At 36.9% G+C, this 22,136-nt stretch overlaps 1 protein-coding gene across 7 annotated transcripts in view; it reads left to right on the plus strand.

Annotated features, from left to right (window-relative positions):
• FBXO38 (F-box protein 38) overlaps positions 1 to 18,916 on the plus strand; it is a 52,929-nt gene extending 34,013 nt beyond the window's left edge. For 2 of the 7 annotated variants that reach the window (XM_012455372.2, XM_012455440.2), the window contains exons 13-22: positions 153 to 272; positions 2,100 to 2,279; positions 3,574 to 4,311; positions 9,558 to 9,658; positions 9,770 to 9,872; positions 14,139 to 14,305; positions 15,728 to 15,873; positions 16,512 to 16,615; positions 17,206 to 17,319; positions 18,052 to 18,916. In XM_012455372.2, the coding sequence (XP_012310795.1) occupies positions 153 to 272; positions 2,100 to 2,279; positions 3,574 to 4,311; positions 9,558 to 9,658; positions 9,770 to 9,872; positions 14,139 to 14,305; positions 15,728 to 15,873; positions 16,512 to 16,615; positions 17,206 to 17,319; positions 18,052 to 18,230 (1,952 nt within the window). In that variant the 3' untranslated portion in view covers positions 18,231 to 18,916. The remainder of the gene's footprint in view (positions 1 to 152; positions 273 to 2,099; positions 2,280 to 3,573; positions 4,312 to 9,557; positions 9,659 to 9,769; positions 9,873 to 14,138; positions 14,306 to 15,727; positions 15,874 to 16,511; positions 16,616 to 17,205; positions 17,320 to 18,051) is intronic. The other 5 variants (XM_012455567.2, XM_012455632.2, XM_012455502.2 and 2 more) reach the window with 5 other exon arrangements.
• Positions 18,917 to 22,136: the final 3,220 nt, after the last annotated feature.

Genomic DNA, 22,136 nt, shown 5'->3' on the forward strand with positions numbered 1-22,136 from the left:
CAAGCACAGTATATGCAGTATATGCTCTTCTTTCAGGGCAGGCCTAGTAATCAGTGGGGCTGTTGAATCCTTAGGGCTGCCACAGGTTTTGCCTGCCATTGTAGTTTTTCATACATCTCTTGGTTTTTACTTTGGGTATATTTTTGTTTAAGCATTAAATGAGATGGAAGACATCGTGCAAGAAGATGGAGAGGTGGTGGCCGAGAGTGGAAATAATACTCCAGCTCACAGCCAGGCAATTATTCCTGTGGATGTTGATGAGGAACAAGCAGGTAATCGTGTGATCCTTCCCACATTCATCATTCTGAAACTACGGCCTAACTGTAATGGAGTACACGAGACACCAATAATGATTGTTTTCTGACCTTTCAGCTAGCTAATGATGTGTTTTATGCTATTGATTACTGAGAACTGTAATACATTGTTGGTATTCTCCTTGTTGCATATATATATATATATATATATCTTACTAAAGTTTGTCCTTTATTGTTTTTGACTGTGGCAACAACTGCTTTTTCTTTTTCTGTATAGCCACATATGCATGTGTGTGTCCATGTATGTGCGGAAAAAGAAAGCACTCAAATTGTTGATGGAAAAATGAATGACCAGATTAAATATTCTGCTTTTGCCCTCCCCTCAATTCAGTTAGAGAAGAGGAGCAGTTGAAAAGTTGACCCGGTTTGTTAAACAGACCAAAACCTAGCCTCTATTTGGCATTGGCTGACTTACGACAGGATACAGAGTCTTAGGCCCTTAAACATTAACTTGCATAACTGTTCATTTAACAGATGGAGAAATTAATTTTCTTTCAAAAGTTTAAATAATGGCCGAGCACCATGGCTCACACCTGTAATCCCAGCACTTTGGGAGGCCGAGGTGGGCAGAACGAGGTCAGGAGTTTGAGACCAGCCTGACCAATATGGTGAAACCCCTTCTCTACTAAAAATACAAAAATTAGCCAGGCATGGTGGCACACAGCTGTAATCCTAGCTACTCCGGAGCCTGAGGCAGGACAATCGCTTGAACCTAGGAGGGGGTGGTTACAGTGAGCCGAGATCACGCCATTGCACTCCAGCCTTGGTGACAGAGCGAGACTCGTCTCAAAAAAAAAAGTTTAAATGGTGTGTTAGCTCAGCTAATAATCAAAGGACATAATTGAAATTGAGAAAACTCAGATTTTCTCATTCCCTGCCTGTTAGAATGCTACCTTGTCTTTGAATTGAAAATATGCTACCCTGTTTTAAGTGTGTTACAGATGCACTCATTTAACAAATATTTATTAAGTGCCTACTCTGTGTCAGACATTGTACAGTGTGACAGGAAAATGGCTAGGTTCCTTGGGGCATACATTTATTGATGGAGCTAATATTAGTCACTTGTCAGGGAGTATTGGGTTATAAGACTAGGCTTAAAAGCTTTACTGCCAAGTAGATAAAACATTTTTTACATACATGTATTGATGGAGCTAGTATTAGTCACTTGTCAGAGAGTATTGGGTTATAAGAACTAGGCTTAAAAGCTGCACTGCCAGGCAGATAAAACATTTTTTACATAAATACACATACTCAACCAAAATGTAACATGCATCTAGCCTTCAAAATGTATTTGCTACATCTAATGAGATAGATCTATACTCAGTTAAAGAATAGAGAGACTTGTTTACCAGTCCCTTATATTTCTGAGTTTATCTTCATTTACTTAGCCTTGGCTCATATGTTTGCAAAATTGAGAAAATATGTAGCTTAGTTTTAAAATTATTATCACTGTTGTTTAGATTATTTTTAAGATGATTTTATGCTATTCTTTGAAATAGTGAAGGTCCTGCAAGGGGATGCTGTATGATTTTCTATTTTAATTTGCCTTTAGAAATGCATCAAGTTGGTTGGCATATTAGTCATACTTAATGTTGACATAATGGTTTAGAGTTAAGGTGCTTTCACAGTATCTTATCCAAGTGCATTATCAATTAAAATGTGTGCCAGGGGAGGCTGCATAGAGCCACAAAGCGTCTCTGTTGATTCCAGGAAACAGTACTTTGCATTAGACCCTTTCCTGGACAAAAAATAACTGGTAGGCCTGTGCTTTTTTTTTTTTTTTAGGACCCAGTGGTCTTCAGCGTGTAGTAAAACCAACCCCAATTACTGTTCATGATTCAGAGAGCGACGATGAAGAAGATAGTCTAGAACTCCAAGAAGTCTGGATTCCTAAGAACGGTACTCGGCGTTACTCTGAACGTGAAGAAAAAACTGGAGAGTCAGTGCAGTCCAGGGAATTGTCAGGTGAGAAATTATGTCTTTCTCTGACCTGTTAATGAGAGTCACTATCAGAACAGAAACACTTGGCCTTTATTAATATCACAACTTGGGTGCAGTTAACATATATTCGAAGCAAGAAATGCCCTTGCCCAAGTAAGAGGGAAATCTGAGTGGTGCTCTTGTGTTGTACAATGAGGGCTCAGGGCAGAAAAGAAGTAAGGGTTATAAGTATAGTGGAGGTTTTAGTTGTAGCATCAGGATGTCAGAGATTAGTGAGCAAAAAGCCAGTGCCTCATCTAAGGGATAACTACTGAGTCATCCAGAGCAATGAAAAGCAACCATTCACCAGTTGATAATCTGTCCAGTTGTGCTTAGTGAATATTGGTGGCTAGTTTGTTGGTTGGAGGAGTCCTAAAGTATATTTTTATAATCCCTTGCGTTGCTTTAAATTTAGGCGACAACCCTCTGCAGTGCCTCACCAAGAAACTGTACTTCTCTTAACTTTGAAGTTCATACTTCTTCCTTGTCTTTCCTTCCCTTTTTGTTTCTCAGAACCATGTGCTTACCACTTCTGGCAAGGGATGGATTTTTTTTAAAATTATCCAGTCATTTTTTTCTTGGCTACCCTTACCCCTTAATATATTTGAATGCTCAATATACATTTAACACTGACCCTGAAACATTTATATAGTACTGTTACCTGGAAAGTTTAGTTCTTTGGACTTGGAATAATTTGCTAATCATTGACTGATTATTTAGTTTTTATTCCTTTTAAGAAATTCAGGTAACTATACTGTGGTTGAAAGAAGCTTTTATGGAAACTGAAATTTAGGAAAAGTAATATGAACAGCTGACTAACATAACTTTCCCAGACAGTGCAGTTTCTAAATTTAGCAACTAAATCCTTTGTTGGCCAGACAAAACCTTACTTATTCCTTTTTATCTTCATTGAGTTTTACTGTGCCCCAGATACTGTGTTAGGCGCTGTGAGGGATAGAGATGAGTAAGTCATGGTCTGTCTCTCTTTACAGAGGTAGTAAAACAGGGATATTAAGAGAAAAGTTGGAGCTGGAATGTAGAATGTATATATAGGGGACAAAATGGAAAGATGGTTTGGAATCAGATCACAGAGAGCCTTCAAGACACTAGGGAGCCATAGAGAATTTGTTAGCAGCATAGTGATGTGATCACAGTTATACTTTAGGAAAATTAGTATTTAGTATACATTATTTCCTGTTCCAGATTTACTCTTGCGTTTTGTCCAGAATTTGTACTGAAATCTTTTCTTTTCCTCGGGCCGTTCTTCTTTTTCTATAAGCAGTAAGTGGAAAAGGCAAGACTCCACTTCGAAAGAGGTACAACTCCCATCAGATGGGCCAGTCGAAGCAGTTTCCCCTCGAGGAAAGCAGCTGTGAGAAAGGCTGTCAGGTCACCAGTGAGCAGATCAAAGCCGATATGAAAGCAGCTAGGGATATTCCTGAAAAGAAAAAAAACAAGGATGTTTATCCCAGCTGCAGCAGCACCACCGCCAGCACAGTGGGAAACTCCAGCTCACACAGCACTGCTTCTCAAAGCCCCGACTTTGTAAGGACGGTGAACAGCAGCGGCTCTTCCGAGCCTAGCCCTACAGAAGTGGATGTGTCCAGGCAGTGTGCCTGCTCCCCCGGTGGGTCAGAGGACTCTGAGGCCATGGAGGAGGGAGATGCAGAGAGTTCTGTCTGCCCCAGATGCTGCTGTCACAGGCCCCAGGAATCCCAAAGGAGAACTAGCAGGTGTTCTGATGAGGAACGTCCTTCAACCAGCCGAGCCTGTGTTGTGAATGGCCCGGATGGTACGAGATCCGCCTTTTCCTTTAGGACTCTGCCACAAGGGGGGTCTTCAGGCCCAGCACATGATGAGAGGACTAATGGGAGTGGCTCTGGGGCTACAGGTGAGGACAGGAGGGGGAGCTCCCAGCCTGAGAGTTGTGACGTGCAGTCTAATGAAGACTACCCTCGGAGGCCCCTAACCAGGGCCAGGAGCAGACTGTCCCATGTACTGCTGGTATCTGAGTCAGGTATGACAATGCTCCTAGGATTAGCAACTGCAGGGTAAGGCTGCAGAAAGGCATGAGCTTGTTTCATGAGTTTTCTTACAAAAAACCAGTTTGGCAAATTAAATTCTATTTTGGGGTTTTGTGGGTCATGCAGATTTTGAACTAATTTTCAGGAATGGTTTGGTGGGTGGGAATGTAAAACAGTTTATAAAATTTCCAACCTGGAAAACTCAAATAGTTCAGCTTTAAAGAAAAATATCACTGTGTCTATTTACCCTAAGTACAACACTGACTGACACCTAAGCCCCAGTAGATGAACTCTGCTACCATTACACTTAGAGAAGTGTTAACTTAGGAACGTTTCAAACCTTAGCCAAAAGGCAAGGACTTGAAGTTGCTGGGGCTAGGGGAACACATTTCAGTGCACTTTCCTGGGTATACCCCTAACTCTGTCTCTGCAGTACTTAGTAATTTTTTCGGAAGTCTAGTTTTGCTTCAAGTAAGGTATGTCAGGAGATAAGCAGGTAAGTAAATAGTTTGGCTAAATTATTTTGGTGAAAATACTCAACACATATATGTATTGAATGTCATTAATGTTTATAATGTGTAGCCAAGGAATTGGTTGGAGTGGGTGTGAGCACATTTATTAATCATAAATCTGTTTCTATTTCCAACCTTATTTTTAAATATTCTTTCCAGCCTTTATTAAATCATTACTACCCGACAGTAAATACTAATATATTTTAATTTTCTTCAAGTAGCCTTCAATTTTAAAATCTAAAAGTCAGTCTCAGAACATAGGCAGTCATTGCTTTTTGTAGACTTAGAGCTAATTGAATCATACAGAGCTAAACAGAACAAAAGTAAGCTTTCATGAGATACATTTGAGACCTTAATTAATTATGTGCTAGTTACCATAGTAGCATAAACTCATACTGAAATATGTGAGTTTTCTTTGAAGACTTTTTTATGCTTTGCAAATAGTGGTTCTGCCATATGGCAAACATACTTTTCACAGCTTAAATTGTATATGTTTGATAATATCTTTTTTTTTAATTTGTGGTAAAATATAACTTTACCATTCAGTGTACAGTGTACAGTTCAGTGGCACTAAATACATTTACCTTGTTATGCAGCTGTCACCACCAACCATCTGAACTTTTTCATCATCCCTAACTGAAACTCTGTGCACATTAAACAGTATCGCCAACTGTGTCACCTTTTGTTGTGTGCTTTTTCATATTTGCAAAGTCAGATCTGCATCTTTTCCTTTATAAGTTCATTTTTATGCTGTGAAAGGCCTTTCCTACACTTGGTTCAGATAAATGTGCCCATCTTCCCCATCTTCTTATTCCTTTATTCATTGATTTCAGTTTAGTTCCTTAGTTCAGTTGGAATTTTATTTCAATCTTTGGGGACTAATTTTATTTTTTTATTCCAAATTGTCACCAGCTTATTTCACTATTGGTTATGGACGTCCATTCTCATACTATTATTTTGAAATGCTCTTTTATCGTCTATTTTAAATTCTTAGACATACCTAGGTTCACCTCTGGGCATTCTATTCTGTTTCAGTGTTCTGTCTCCTTTCGTTACTCTTTCTCAAAATTTCCTTGACTAGTCATGCATTTACCATTTATTTTTATATATGTGCTTTGTAATATTTTTATCAAGTTCCACAAACAAATCTTGGTTTTTATTTGGAATTGCATTCAATTGATAACTGAAACGTAATTGTCATCTTAACAGCGCTGAGTCTTCCTGTTTAGGGACTGTTGTGTTTGTTGTTTTATTTATCTTATGTCTTCTTGACAAAATTTTATCACTTTTTGTTGTTTTGTTTTTAATACACAGCCTTCATTTTAGCCATTGGAGTTTTGATGTTATTTTTTGCCTTGTGTTCTGCTTATCCTTTTACTATTTATTCTGACTTATTTCATTTCTAGAATGTTTTCTTACGTTAAATCATTCTCTGAATTTAAAATAAAGAAAATATTATTCATGTAGTGCTTTTTATTATGTTTATCGTGTAATTTTTTTTCAACTTGTGAAGACTTATAATGTCTATAACATGGTTATAGTAGGTAAATCGTTTGTTAATATATTATTTATAAAAATGTCTATTTACTTTCAATAGTTTTTGGGGGGGAAGTATCAAAGTACTGATTTTAATATTATTAAAGTCCCTTTTGGAAAGAACTAGAAGTTATTTGGATGGCTTACAAATTATTATTATTATTATTATTGTTGTTGTTGTTGTTGTTATTTTCTGGGAGGGGACAAAGTCTCGCTCTTTCACCCAGGCTGGAGTGCAGTGGTGCAATCTCAGCTCACTGCAGCCTCCGCCTCTTGGATTCAAGTGATTCTCCTGCCTTGGCTTCCCAAATAGCTGGGACTACAGGCACCTGCCACCACCACACCTGGCTAAGTTTTGTATTTTTTGTAGAGACGGGGTTTCACCATGTTGGCCAGGCTGGTCTCGAACTCCTGACCTCAGGTGATCCACCTGCCTTGGCCTCCCAAAGTGCTAGGATTGCGGGCATGAGCCACTGTGCCCAGCTCAGGTTATTTTTAGTCTAGCATGTTTTTTAAAGAGAAAAATCCAAACTAATAAAGGAAGAAACTTGATTGTTAAAGATTTTTAAAAATCAGTTCAAGAAAAGTAACATTTGAGTTATTTTGTTTTTAATTTATGGCCCTGTGGAGTATTAAAGCCACTTTAGAAACTAATATATTTGTTTAGTGAATTTACGTTTTGGGAATAAATACCTGTAAGTTGCTTTTAATCCTCACTGTATAACAATTTATAAAGTAAAGATTAGGTAAATAAATAATTGGATTGTCAAAGAATAGCATCTAAGATTAAAATAGAAAACGCTTTCCCTGACACCCCAAGACTGGATTGAACTGCCTTTCTCTGTTTCTGTAGCATCTTCAGCATTAATGTGAACCACACTCTGTTGTAATTTATTGTTTTACTGTCTGCTTTTCCAGTAGACTATGAGCTCCATGAGGATTTTTCACTAGTATATTTCCATCCTTTAGCACCATGTCTTACACTTGGTATGGGGCTTAGTAACTATGAACATAATAAGTATAGAAATCATCATATGAGCTATTGTTGATACTAGTGGATGCTTTAAATTACTAAGAATTGTTCCTAAACAAAATTAATTGTCTCTAAACTGGGAGGGAGGCATAAGAGAATAACAAACACACAAACTTTTTTCCTTATGTATCAGAAATGTTTGAGTTCAAGCTCATGTATGTATAAAGTTTATTTTATAACTTTTCTTAGAAAATGTAAACTACCAGTTTGGGTACCCTGGAGAGCAGGAAACTTTTTTGAACCCCATTCTCTGATAAATTAAGGGGGAGGGGAGAGAACAATTCAGGAAGGTGAGACATTTGAAAATCTGATCATGAAAGGAGATTGCTAAGAGATGATCCTTATTAGAACAGTGTCAGGTAGTAGTGGAAACAGGCTTGCTTTTTTGTTTTTTCATTTTCATTTTTGTAGTACTGGAAGAGGGAACTAGAGGTTGTAAAAGGATTGTGAATTTTGGCTATCAGGTGAAAAATGCTGTCTTTAGAAGGTTCCGTGTCAGTAAAGATTATTTGATTTTGCATGAAGTTCCTTCAGGGTACTGTGGGAGGAGGCCTACATCGTGTTGTGTGGTCAGTAGTCTTCATGTTTTTTTTTTTTTTTTTGCAACCCCAGAATTTTGCTTGGTTTCAGGGTCGGTGGAGGAAGTCTGATGGGTAGAGCTCTTGGGCTCCCTTAAAGATTTCAAATGGTGGAGAAAGGATTTTAGTGTTTAAAAAAATCACATAGACTAAATCTTTAAATTTTCCATCTAAGCCCAAGCCTTTGGGAATTTGCAATATTTGTTCTCATTTCCTTGTCTTTCTTTGTGATCTTTCATGTTTGATATTACAGAATTACCAAGTGGAATGTTTATAATTAGCAGTACTATCCAAAAAAGCAGTATGGTAGTGATTTAATTCATGAAAGTCAGTTGTATTTAATTCAGTACATGCTCTGCTACAGTAAGATTAAGTTTCATAAACAAGGACAATGACTTATTTATTTTCTTAGAATATATATGTGCTTAAGTTTATCTATGAATTTAGCACTTGTTTTTAAATTAAGGACAATATTTGCTTATTTCGAACTATATTGCTTCAGAACAATACTAGTAAATAAGTTAGGGCCTTGTTAACCAGGGTTTGACAAATGAAAGATTGCAGGTTTTCTAGCTTAGTAACTGGTGCTAGATTCCTGGGATTGACTTCTGGTTCCCATTTAACACTGTGGCAAGTTCTTGTACCTTCCCATGCTTCAGTTTCCTAATATATAAAACAGGGGGAACAATAAATCCATCTTAGAGCCATTATAAGGGTTAAATGAGTTAATACAAGTAAAACCCTTAGAACAGTGCCTGACACACTGTAAGTGTTCAGTAAATATTTGTTATGCTGTTTTACCTGTGATGCATTCATTCATCCTGTAAATGTTGAGTGGCAGTTCAATTAATAAACGTCCATTTTATCTCTTTGCTAGTGACTGACATTGAAACAAAGATGAATTAAGAGAGTGTTGTTGCCCTTAATGACCTTTTATTTAAATAGACTGACAAAACAAGTATAAAGGGAACTATAGAACAGTATATAATGTCTGGGGATCCAGGGTGCTTTGTTAGAACTAAGTATTTGAGTTGGACCTTTCACAGATGGGTGGTATTTCAAAGAGTTAGGTCAGAAAAGCTGTTCTGAGTAGAAGGAGCTAGAGTGATTGATGACTTCAGAGACACTGGCAGTAGGAGATGTGACCAGGGTATGCTGTGGAGAATGGGCGGAGCTGACGCATAGCTGTAAATGTCAAGCGTTGAAACATTCACTAAGCTGTAGTCAATAATTAAAAGTTTTTGAGTAAGAAAGATAGTCTTTCAATTCATCAGTAGTATTTAGGATGGGAATTAGAGAGACTAGAAGTAGGAATGTTTATTAGATTATTAGGATGACCTAGGTATGAGAAGAGTTGTTATGTTTGATGTAGATATGTTTGAAGTAATGGAGGGTGATCCTGTTTTGAAACAGTCCATTGGAAATACCAATCTAACTATTCCATTAGGAACCAAATTGTAGATTTGGGAATTGCCTTGATAGTATTTATATATATATACATATATATATAAGTGATTGAATGTGCTTGAGGAAAAGAAAGCAAGGCTAAAATTTGGATTTTCTTTTTTTGCCTTTTTTAGAAGTTGCCAAAACAAAGCCACGTCACGCCATGAAACGGAAGCGGACAGCAGATAAATCCACCAGTACCAGTGATCCTGTGATTGAGGATGACCATGTGCAGGTAGAGAAAAAAACCCTCACTTGCCTTTATTACAGTCTAGCCCAGTTCCTAAATAATGCACAGAAACTAAAGTTTCTACCTTTATATAGTTTCTAATTTTTCTCCTTGTAGGTTCTTGTATTAAAATCCAAGAATCTTGTTGGAGTCACTATGACCAATTGTGGAATCACAGATCTAGTGCTAAAAGACTGTCCCAAGATGATGTTCATCCATGGTATGTATTTGGGCCCATATTATACAAGAGCATCATTGATGAGCTAAAAGAATTAAGAACTCATAAATACTGTAATGACATTACTGTCTTATTTTCTTAAAGGAAACATTGTATTGGGTTATCTTTAGTTCCATCTTTGTTCTAGTTCTCAAATTATTACTGCATGGTATTTCTGAGCATCCATGTATAGAAACTTGGTTCATCTTCTAAAATAGCCTGTCTCCAAAAGATAATTACTGCCTGATCTAGCAGAATAAATAACAACCTGTATAGGCTTTAGAGTTAGATAGACCTCAGCTTGATTGCTGGCTTGTTCATTTACTAGCTGTGTGACTTGGACATATTTTTAGAGGGAAGTGCCAAGCGAGCCTCCAGTGTACAACTAGCTGCTCTGTATTTGATTGAGATGATCATTTTTATCTTGATTTCATGGCATATTATCATTAATCCAAGCCCCTTTTGCTTTTTAGTCTCATGTGAGTCTCATTGTTAATCTCATCTGCTCCCAACATCCATACTCGTGTATTGAATATATATCTTCCCAGTGCACCTTTTATGTCTTTATAAACGTGTCTGTCTCAACATTAGGGTATTAGTTTTTGTGATTTCTTAAGTTTTAGTTACATATTGTATCCTGTAATTGATCTATTATTTTTTCCTTTTTTATTCAAAATTATATTTTGGATATCCATCCATGCAAAATTATGAAGGTCTGACTTATTTCCTTGCCTTGGGCAAGTTATATAATGTTCTGTCTTCATTTTTTTCAATCTGTAAACTGCATAATAATGCTTAACTCATAAAGCATTTGTGAAAGTTAAATACAGTGATTGATATGTTTGTCTATGTGTCTGTACACAGGCATACCTCAGAGACACTGCAGGTTTGGTTCTAGACCACCGTGATAAAAGGAATATCACAATAAAGCGAATTGTATGAATTTTTTTATTTTTCAGCACATATAAAAGTTATGTTTACATTATAGTCTGTTATTAAATGTGAAGTAGCATTGTATTTTTTTAAAAATGTACATGCCTTAATTTAAAAACACTTTATTGGCCAGGCGCAGTGACTCACGCCAGTAATCCCAGCACTTTGGGAGGCTGAGGCAGGAGAATCTCTTGAACACAGGAGGCAGAGGTTGCAGTGAGCCAAGATTACACCACAGCACTCCAGCCTAGGCAGCAGAGCAAGACTCTATCTCAAAAACAATAAAAAATAAAATAAAAACACTTTATTAGATGCTGACAATCACCTGAACCTTTAGTGAGTCGTAGTCTTTTTGCTGGTGGAGAGTCTTGCTTTGTTGAGAGCCTTGCCCTGGGTTAGACTTTGGCTTAAGGGATTGTTATGGCTGGTTTGATCTGTCTAGACCACTCAGACTTTCTCCGTATCAGCAGTAAGGCTGGTTTGCTTTTTTATCGTTTGTGTGTTCACTGGAATAGCACTTTTAATTTCTTTCAAGAACTCTTCCTTGGTGTTCACAACTTGGCTAACTGGTGCAAAAGACCTAGCTTTTGGCCTGTCTCGACTTTCAACATGACTTCCTCACCTAGCTTAATCATTGCTGTCTTTTTATCTGAAATGAGATATGTGCCTCTTCCTTTTACTTGAACACTTAGAGACCCTTTAGAGTTATTAATTGGCCTAATTTCAATATCATTATATCTCAGGGGGTAGGGAGACCTGAGGAAAGGGAGAGAGACAGGAATAGCCTGTTGGGGGAGCAGTCAAGACACACACATTTATTAGGTTCACTTATATTGATGCAGTTTGTGGTACCCAACAATTAAAATAGTAACATCAGACATCATTAATCGCAGACCACCATAATGGAGAAAATAATAATGAAAAAGTTGAAATACTGCAAGAGTTATTAAAATATAACACAAAGACTTAAAGTGAACACATGCTTACCAATAGTGAGCACATATTTACTAAAACATGGCACCAATACACGCTCAATTCATGGTTGCCACAGACCTTTTATAAACAGTGCAATATCTGCAAAGCATAATAAAGTGCAATAAAATGAAGAAATAATGTATATGTAATGTACATATACATTACATTTGCATGCACCCACACACAGAGTACAGGGTCTGACCTCTAGTAAATGCCTAGTAATGTTAATTTGTATTGTGTTAGTACAGGTTGAGCTTCTCTAAATTGAAAATCTTAAGTGCTTTAAAATCGAAAACGTTTTGAGCACTAACATGATGTTCAGAGAAAATGTTCTTTGGAGCAACATTTCAGATTTCAGATTTTTTTATTAGAGTAAGTATATAATGCAAATATTCGAAAATTTGAAGAAAAATATGAAATCCACAACACTTCTGGTCCCAGCCATTTCAGATAAAGGTTAGTCAACCTATATTGCAAAAAATATTAAGAAGTTTATTTTGTTTTGTTTTGCGTCTCCTACCATATTAGTGGTAAACAAAGAAATCTTACTAAAAGGTACTTACCAAACATTTTGTCATGAACTAAGGAGAATCCAAGAAAGGAGAGATGAAACTGAGATTCAAGCCCTACCTCTCCTCTGAATTCTGTAAGAGTTCAGACCTTGGGGACCCCAGACACTATTGTTTACTCTGAAGAAATAGAACTTTTCTCTATCCCAGCCAATGAGGTCTTTAGTCCTAAAACATCTAATAAATCACTATCTCCTATTGGAGTTTCCTTCTACAATAGAAAACACAGGCTCTTCAAAAGCTCAGAGATCATAACAGTAGGGTATTCACCCTAGCCTTACAGTAGAACTGAAAGAACTTTCATTCTGTCAGCATCTCCACCCTTTGAGCTCTGAGAATGTAAAACTCAATCTTCAGACTCCGCCAATTGGCATCTCATTCCATTCCTTTCTCTATTCTGAACTCTCCTAGAATCTGTTTTCTTTTTTTGTTTTTTTTTTTTACTTTTCCTGTACCTTCTTTAACCTAATGATGGATCACATGGTCTCAGGCCCAGCCCTCTCCCTTTAAACCAAATTGTTTAGCTCAGCTTATCATGGGGAGAGCATCTTAGCTTAGTCCGTAGGTAGCGGCTAAGTTCATGACAGATGAGATGGTTAAATGAGATTAGAACTGACCTTAGCCATGTCTGATTTTATAGCTAAGAACCATTGGACCCTTATTGTCATCTAGACCTCTCCTCCTTTCCTCTGTTACTCTCCTCAATACCAGTTCCCCGTCTTTCCATCATGTCACAGACGGAGAAAATGAACGTGAGAGGCAGGAGTCTTGCTCATTGTGTAAACATCAAGTTAGTTACACTAGATGGCACAGGACAATGATGATATTTGGGTCAAAGATGTTACAGAAGATGTCTCTGAAATGTCAGAAAGATCAGGCCAATCAGCTTGTGGTTTTATCTTTTCCATTTGCTCCTCTTTCTCAAATTGGTCCTGGTTGAAATATGCAATGAAAATTGGACCAGATTGAAATTTGAGATTAGAAAAGAGAAGGAAATATTTATTTGAAGTTGGTATACTAGTGCAGTTAAATGTGTTTATTATATCAAAATTACTTTTCTCTGACTTCATGTTTGATATGTTAAACAGGAAAACTAATCATGTTTTAGACCAACATTTTCAATAGAACTTTAATGTTCTGTGTCTACACCGTTCAGTATGATGGTAACCACTAGCCACATGTGACTGTTGGAACACTTCAGCTGTGGCTAGAGCATGAGGAATTGAATTGTTAATTTTATCATAATTTAAATTTTTAAATAGTTATAGGTGGCTAGTGGCTACCATATTGGACTGAAGAGCTTTAGACCAAAGTATCCAAATATGTTTCTGGGTCTTTTTTTTTTTTTCAAGTTTCTACTTTTATATTTGTAACAGGAATTAAAATCCAACTCTGCTCATTCCCAAGAGTGAATGTAAGATAATATAGGTGAATTATTCCAGGTCTGACTGTTCACTATAAAATTGCACAATACTCATTTTTTAAAAATAAATATGTCCTAAACAGTTCCTGTCTGGGCAAGTCATTTTCTGGGACTTGGTTCTTGACAGTCAAACCTTGTACCTTCTACTTTCTTTTGAATTGAACAGAACCACTTTTCCATATTCTTTTGTTAAATGCTATTTGTACTTCATGATATTATTTGACCTATGTTAAAGATGTTTATTACTGCAGTATTTTGTGCTAACAAAAATTAGGCCAACCGTCCAAAGATGATTCTTTGTGGGGTATATATTGTTTTAATATTTTGTATAAACTATTTATAGAGCTTACCATTGTTTTCATTTTTTAGCTACCAGGTGCAGGGTACTAAAACATTTAAAAGTAGAAAATGCACCAATTGTAAATCGATTTGACTATGCACAGTGCAAGAAACTGAACATGGATCAGGTACTAGACCAGATACTAAGAATGCCACCCGAGAGAAACCGCATCATATACCTACGCCCAATGCAGCAGGTAATGAGTTCTGCTCTTTTCCGATGACATATACTGCGATTTTTTTTTTTTTGGATTTGGCATTCACTCACTTGTCCAACCTACAGTAATGATATTTTATAAGTTTTTACAAGTTATATATGATACAGGGAGTTGTTATTCAGCAGGTTTTTATACTTATTTAAAAGCTACCTGTGGTTAAGAGGACAGATGCTGGTTCAGACTGCCTGATTAAAATTCTGGCTCTCTAACTCGTAGTATATTGTTTGACTTCTATGTCTTAGTTTCCTCATTTGTAAAATTAGAATAATAATGATATACCCAGGATTATTGTGATATTTAATATATTGAAATTCTAGAACAGTTGCTAATATGTAGTAAGCCATCATATGATAATTACTATTAATGTCATTGTCATTATTAAGAGTATATAGAGCCGGGTGGGGTTGGCTCATGCCTGTAATCCTAGCACTTTGGGAGGCCGAGGTGGATGGATCATGAGGTCAGGAGTTTGAGACCAGCCTGGCCAGGATGGTGAAACCCTGTCTCTACTAAAAATACAAAAATTAGCCGGGCATGGTGGCATGCGCCTGTAATCCCAGCTACTCAGGAGGCTGAGGTAGCAGAATGGCTTGAACCCAGGAGGTGTAAGTCACAGTGAGCCAAGATTGTGCCATTTCATTCCAGCCTGGGTGACAGAACAAGACTCTATCTCAAGGAGAAAAAAATAAAGTGTATCTGTACTTACTGCCAAAAGAGGGTTTAAAGGAAATTTTAAATGCACCTTGTAATCAGTGTGTAAACCTGGCCTCAAAAGAGCCATTTTAACATACTTTCAAGTATCTCAAAACTCACAATTAGCTGGGTGCAAAAAAATACACAACACGTGATTCTTCCGTCAAGGAGTTTGCCTTCCCAAAAAGGAGATAAACACATATGCCACTGAGATGGCAGAGTGGGATTTCATAACTAGAGATGGGGGAGGAACATTCCATGAGAAGAAAGCAATGTTATCAAAGGCTCCTGGAAGACAAGAAAATGCATTCTGTCTTAAATACTAGGCAGCAGTCCCATTTGAATAGGGTATGTGTTACTACACATTCACAGTTCTATAATGCAGTCAATATTTACACCTATAAAGGACATACCTAGAAGTGGATTCTGCATTGACTGAGGTCATTTACCTCAATCAGGATTCTCCAGTTTACTAGGTACTTAAATATAACAGTGAGATATAAGTTGTCTAGTGCCCTAGACAGAAGAGTTTGCAAAATTATTCCCAGCATGACAAACTGTTTTCAGGTCTGAATGTGACTATTTGATTTTTCAAATCGGCCAGAGATTTCAAACTAGAAGGTCCATGGAAAGATTGTTCAAGCTGTAGGAGAGAGACTTCTAAGGTGCTCTCCTTGTTCAGACATCTCTTTATGATATCTTCCACAGGTAGACACTCTAACTTTGGAGCAGAAGCTATTTAGTGGTCCCTACCCCTATCACATCTGTATTATTCATGAATTCAGTAACCCTCCCAATGTCCGAAATAAGGTGCGAATTCGCAGTTGGATGGACACTATAGCAAACATCAATCAGTAAGTAACTCTGTGGCCCCTAAACAACTTTTCAGCCATTTCTCATAGCAGGGACTCCCAGAAGCAAATCCCAATTTTTCTTTCTTTTAAATAATTCCATCTAAGCTTTTCAAACCAGCTTTTCCTGAAGTTAACATAAGTGAAAAACTGAGGGAAACAGGGACTTAAAACTAAAAAGGCCTATGTATATATTTGTGATCTTTGAAACTCAGATAAAAATTACAAGAACAGATTGTACATGTACATATACATGTAACATTGTTTAGCCTTGGGGCACGAAAAAGAGCTCAAATTGAAGAAGATCTTAAGACTGATATTTTACATCTTCAGAAAATATGACTTTTATGTATTTATTATGTAAATGTTGCATTAAGCACCTTTTGTGTAGAAGATGTATGCTTAGAGAGTGACTTTCTTTCCCTAATATGATTTTGAAGATAGAAGAAAGTAGTTTTGACCTGTCTACACTTGGATTCTCTAGTTTGAGTATATCCTACTTCTGTTAGATATTTAATGTTTTGTTTGAGATGTTCAGCAGAATCTGTGTCCAAAACAGTTTTGATGTTTCCTTCCCACCCGACACTCTAATATTATTTCCAGTTTTGTAATTTTTACTTAATTTTTCCTGTTGCCTCCAGAGAGCTCATTAAATATGAATTCTTCCCTGAAGCCACTCGAAGTGAAGAAGACTTAAAGAAGTACCCCAAATACCCCTGGGGGAGAGAAATCTATACTTTAGAAGGTGAGTATTTACAAACATTTAGAAAGTTAAATAGCCTGTGTGGTAGCTTACCCCTGTTATCCCAGCAACCCAGGAGGCCGAGGTGGGAGGATCACTTGAGCCCAGGAGTTCAAGATCAGCCTGGGAAACATAACATGGCCCTGTCTCATTCACAAATCAATGAGTTATCCATCAATTAGTCAAACTGATTTGGACTTAGAGCAACAGTAACCCAAATGTAGAGAATTGCACTATTTTAGAAAACAAAAAGTTAAATAGCTATTAGCTAGATGACAGGATATGCCTTAGGGAAGATATGAATGGGAGTCTTACAGTTTTTCAAAATACAGTTGATTTCAATATCTGCAAGAAGCGGGAACCAGATGAATATTGCTTTGCCTGTATGAGTCTTTACTCTTTCTCGGACAATCAGAAGCAGTGATGAAACATAAAATGTAAACAAAAATTACAAATTACTGTAGTTTGGTGGCTGGAAATGATTTGGGGACACCTAACTCTATTTTATATTTTACATTTTGCTTACAAAATACTACAGAATATGGCTCTGTCAGCACTTCCACACCAGTAGCAATGTTACTTTGGTCTTTTAGGTGTTGTGGATGGAGCTCCATATTCCATGATTTCTGATTTCCCTTGGCTGAGGTCATTACGAGCAGCAGAGCCCAACAGCTTCGCTCGATACGACTTTGAAGATGATGAAGAAAGTAATTATGACCTGTCGTGAAGTCTATTTTCTGGTTTAAGTATATCCTACTGTGTTACATACTTAATATCTTTTTGTGAGTTAGGAGCAGTGCAGTGTTAAATGGTTTCCCATATAAATATTTTTTATTTACTCCAAAGCAGTTCTTTATTTGTACAATAGATGTTCAGTGGACTTACTAAGGATATATAAAGACTGGTAGAAAGGATTCCTTTAGACAGTTTTTCCTACAAGATTTTTGTATTACCTAAATATTTATAATCTTATTATTTATTGAATATTCAACTATGTTGTTTCAAAATTGTTCCAGTTGTATTATTCTCCTGCTAATTATAAGCTGCTTATTGTGGAAACTTAGAATTTAGACGTAGAAATTTGGGGAGAAATTTTTGAATGTAGTTTCTCTAAGTGGTAGCATACTTTGAATATTTAGTGTTAACCAAACTTTTTTTAAAAAAAAATACTTTATGAGGAAATGGATTTTATGAACTACGTGTACATGTGACTGACTTACCTTTGGTGCAGTATTTTTACCTTGGGCCTTTAAGCGTGTATGCTGTCTTAGGCATCAAACATAAGAGTAAACTGGTGGTGACCCATTCCATGAAATATTCATGTATCAGTTACATTATAGTGCAGTATATGGGAATATCTTATGGACCAGCTTATCTATGATTTTCTAAATGATTTCTGATTATCATATATGTTTCTCCTTTTATTTATAATTTCTAAGGCACTATCTATGCTCCTAGAAGGAAAGGACAGCTGTCTGCAGACATCTGTATGGAAACAATAGGAGAGGAAATTTCAGAGATGCGTCAGATGAAGAAAGGTGTATTTCAGCGAGTAGTGGCAATTTTTATCCACTATTGTGATGTCAATGGAGAGCCAGTTGAAGATGACTACATTTAATTGGTCCCTCCTCCTTTCCATCTATTTTGTCAGAAAGCAGCTAGGGCCATCCAGCTGCCAGAGTGCTCCACAGGGACTTGAGGCATGCAGTTGGGCTCAGTTTGCTATATAGGAAATATATAAGGGACATTGAAATTGTGTACAAAGATTTGTACATAAAGGAAATATACAAAGACACTTCCCAAAGTACCAACTTTATATCATATGTTTATACAATTTAATTTAAAAATTCATTTTAATGAAGACAGGTAATTTGAAAGACTTCATTTTTGTTTTTCTTGACTTAATTTGTAAAGTGTCAGTTTTTGACTGAGTCCCCATTTACTACATTCTTAATGGTCATTGTCATCCCTTAAATCTGTGCCTTTTTCTTCTCGAGCGAAGCTGTTTGAGTAAACCTGTTGAAGAGTGTTTGTGTCTTGTGTGCTTTTTTGTTGTTATTAAAACACCAACTAAACCTTACAGTCAGACAAAGCTGTATGTTTCTGTACAAAGCTGTAGTTCTTTCTTAGTATTATAGTTGCCATGTTTCTTAAAATCAAGTAAAAAGACTTATGAGCTTAAAAAAAAAGTGAGTTTGAGGGGGAAATGGAAAAGTTTCCAAAGCATTTCTAGTAATTTATTTCCACATTGAATTGTGTATATGCTTTATCTTGAATATAAAATAAAAGTTTATTAAAAACTTTTCTCTTGCCTTGAACCTGAATCCCTCTTTTTAAAGAAGAGTAGCAAATACTGCACACAAAAGTAGTGTATTAGTTGTTTCTAAGTAAGGATCCAGTGTAATCCAATTTCTGATCTCTTCTTTAAAAATTTTTAGCTACTGGGAACAGCAGAGTTTTCCAAAATACTGGTCATCAGGAGATGGCCCTTCTCCCCTCTCAAGGTGAGGAATTAATTGCCCTGATAAGGCAATGATATACATAGTATTACAGTGTCAAGGGTCATCAGCAAAAGCTTTATAGAGTAATACCTACCTTGGAGTCATGGCTTTGCCACTTGGCAGCCAAGTGACCTCAGCAAATTACCTAAACTGAAGGTCTGTGGGAAAATTTTATAAATTTGTTCTAAATAGATACAAAATTTGATCTGTCTAAGGTATAAAGTTCCTTTGAGATTTGTTCAACACCTTCATTTACAAGGGATTAACTGAAGCACAAGAGGAAAAATTGCTCTCACCATGATCAGGACCTGTTTTTAGGCCAGGTAGGACAATAATCCAAATTTCTGATTCCCACTAGGCTGCATCTGTTTTTCATGACAAAAATACAAGGATGCCAGCAAGTTTTTCTAACACTAAAATATTCTACATGTTATTCAGTGTCTTTCTTTAAAGTTCTCCTTTTTCCCAGGCTTTAAAAATTCTTAGGAAGAGTAATTCAATTAGATGTAATTCTATTGTCTCCTTTTTGCATTATTTTTAACTCAGCTAAGTTAGACAAGTGTGTTTCACTGTGCAGGTTACAACTGTGATAAGAGGCGGGAAGTAAATTGCAGAAAATCCTAGATATTTCAAAATAATCTTCAATCCCCAACCCTGAGCGAAGATGATCTACCCCTAGGTTTTCACTATAACCCGTTAACCGAAGTGTCTAAATAATGCTTACATTGGCCACAAGAGGCCGCTGCTTTGTTACTTTTCTTGGCTTAGCCATGTCTTTGTCTAACCTAACCTAAAGTGTTAGGTAAGTGGAAGTACAGCAGGCAGCGCTAAAATCATTCAAAAGGAGCTAAGACTGGAACAACCGAAAAAAAAAATAAATCTGGAAGATGCCAACTACGATGGTCACTTGGTGAGTATATATAATATGAAGGGCTGGATAGTGATTGCTCTACAGCAAGGGTCAGCAAATTCCGTATAAGGCCAGATAGTAAATATTTCAGGCTCAATGGGCCACATTCTCTGTCGCAACTGCTCAACTATTGTGAAAGTCATAGATGATATAAACGAATAGGCATGACTGTTAACAATAAAACTTTATGGACAATTTCAATTTCACGTAATTTTCACCTGTCACAAAATGACTACGCTTGCAACTTTTTTCCCAGCCATTTACGAAAGTAAAACATCCGAAGGTCCAGAGGCCATGGTTTGGCCACAACTGCCATAGAGAACTGAGATACTTAATTCGTTCATTTAATTATATCACCAGCTGCTGGTACGGTGCAGTGTCCCACAAATTTTTTAAAGGCCTTAAAAATACTTCATGGATGATATATGACTTAATATCAGTGAGAGAATTGTGTCTCATTGCCAGGTGTATAGGTCTAACAATCTCCCTAAATAATAGCTGATACCACAGTTCTTTCAGGGACTTCATAAGTAAAATCAGAAGACCTGAGTTGAGTTTTTGACTTCCTCGAACAACTGGTGGGAGACCTGGAGATGGTTGGAACCCCTACCCTTGAGCCTCAGTTTTCTCTTCTGTCAAGTGGTAACAACTAATAACCACCCACCCCATCAGGCAGTCATTAGTTTCCAATAGGAGCTGCAAGTAAACTGGACAGTGTGATGACAGGGGAGGTAGTACTGCTTCCAATATAACTTATGAAAAAAAAATGTGGATTTTTTTGTTGTTGTCGTTTGTGACAGAGTCTCAGTCTATCGCCCAGGCTGGAGGGAGTGCGGTAGTACGATCTCAGCTCACTGCAATCTCCGCCTCCTGATTCACGCGATTCTTCTGCCTCAGCCTCCTTATTAGCTGAGATTACAGGCACCCACCACCACACCAAGCTAATTTTTGTATTTTTAGTAGAGATGGGGTTTTGCCATGTTGGCCAGGCTGGTCTTGAACTCCTAACAGTTGATCCACCTGCCTCAGCCTCTCAAAGTGCTAGGATTACATGCGTGAGCCATTGTGCCCAGCCAAGTTTGGGTTTTTTTTTGTTTTTTTGTTTTGTTTTGTTTTGTTTTTTGGTTGAGGGGGTTGGGGGTTTTTTTCGGACTTAGCATTGTATATCCTGTTCCTCAGATCATATTCCAGGGTAGTCAGAAACATAACTGTTGAAGCTGTTGAGAAAGAGGAAATCATGACAGTATGAAAGCTAGCGTTTTTAAAAGTGATTATTACCAAGTGCTTTCCATACCTCTTGAAATAACACTTTAAATGTATGATCAATATGTTCCCTACTTTACTGATAAGAAAACTTGGTTTTAGGAGGTTGCATAATGCTCAAAAGTACACATCTAGGAATTGATGGGAGCAGGATGCTGTCACCCTGTGCAACTTGGGCATTTTCTTGGTTCTTCCTAATGAAAGGAGGCCCATATAAAGGTGGGCCTTCCCTAACAGGGAAGCTGCCAACTCAACTTACCGCGGCCACTTAACTTGAAACCACTTCAGCTACGGTTAGCACAGTCTGAGAAAAACAGGCTGATTTTCTGATGCAGGAGATGCCCCATTTACACATGGGCGGCAGGTAGAATGCAAAAGAAACACTGCAATCCATACAATGTTTATAGCATGAAATGCATACATAGCAACTAAAAAGAAAATTATATGTGTTGATGTGAAATGATGTTTAGAGTACACTGTTGAAAAGGCAAGTAGCAGATTATTATATACCAACATCATTTTATTTACATATAAGAACAAAACAAAGCCATATGTTTTATATGTACATTTATACACATGTAAATGCATAGAAAATGTTCTTGAATTACGTAAGCCAAGTGAAAAGAGCATTTACTTTTGGGGAAGGTGAGTAGAATTGAGTTGGGGTCAAGGAATATTTTGCTGTATCTGTTAATATATAACAAATTTTTACAGTGGAAATGGATTGCATAAATGTATCATTTGTGTAACCTATAATTTATATAGTCTAAAAATGTGTAATTTTTATGTTTAGAAATAAGAAGGAAGGAAGCACTTTGCTAGAACTGAGAAATCTGAAATATTTTCAGTC

This window comes from Aotus nancymaae, unplaced genomic scaffold, assembly GCF_030222135.1.
Source record: "Aotus nancymaae isolate 86718 unplaced genomic scaffold, 86718_ANA_hifiasm-v0.15.2.pri h1tg000064l_1, whole genome shotgun sequence".
NCBI classification, from domain to species: Eukaryota; Metazoa; Chordata; class Mammalia; order Primates; family Aotidae; genus Aotus; species Aotus nancymaae.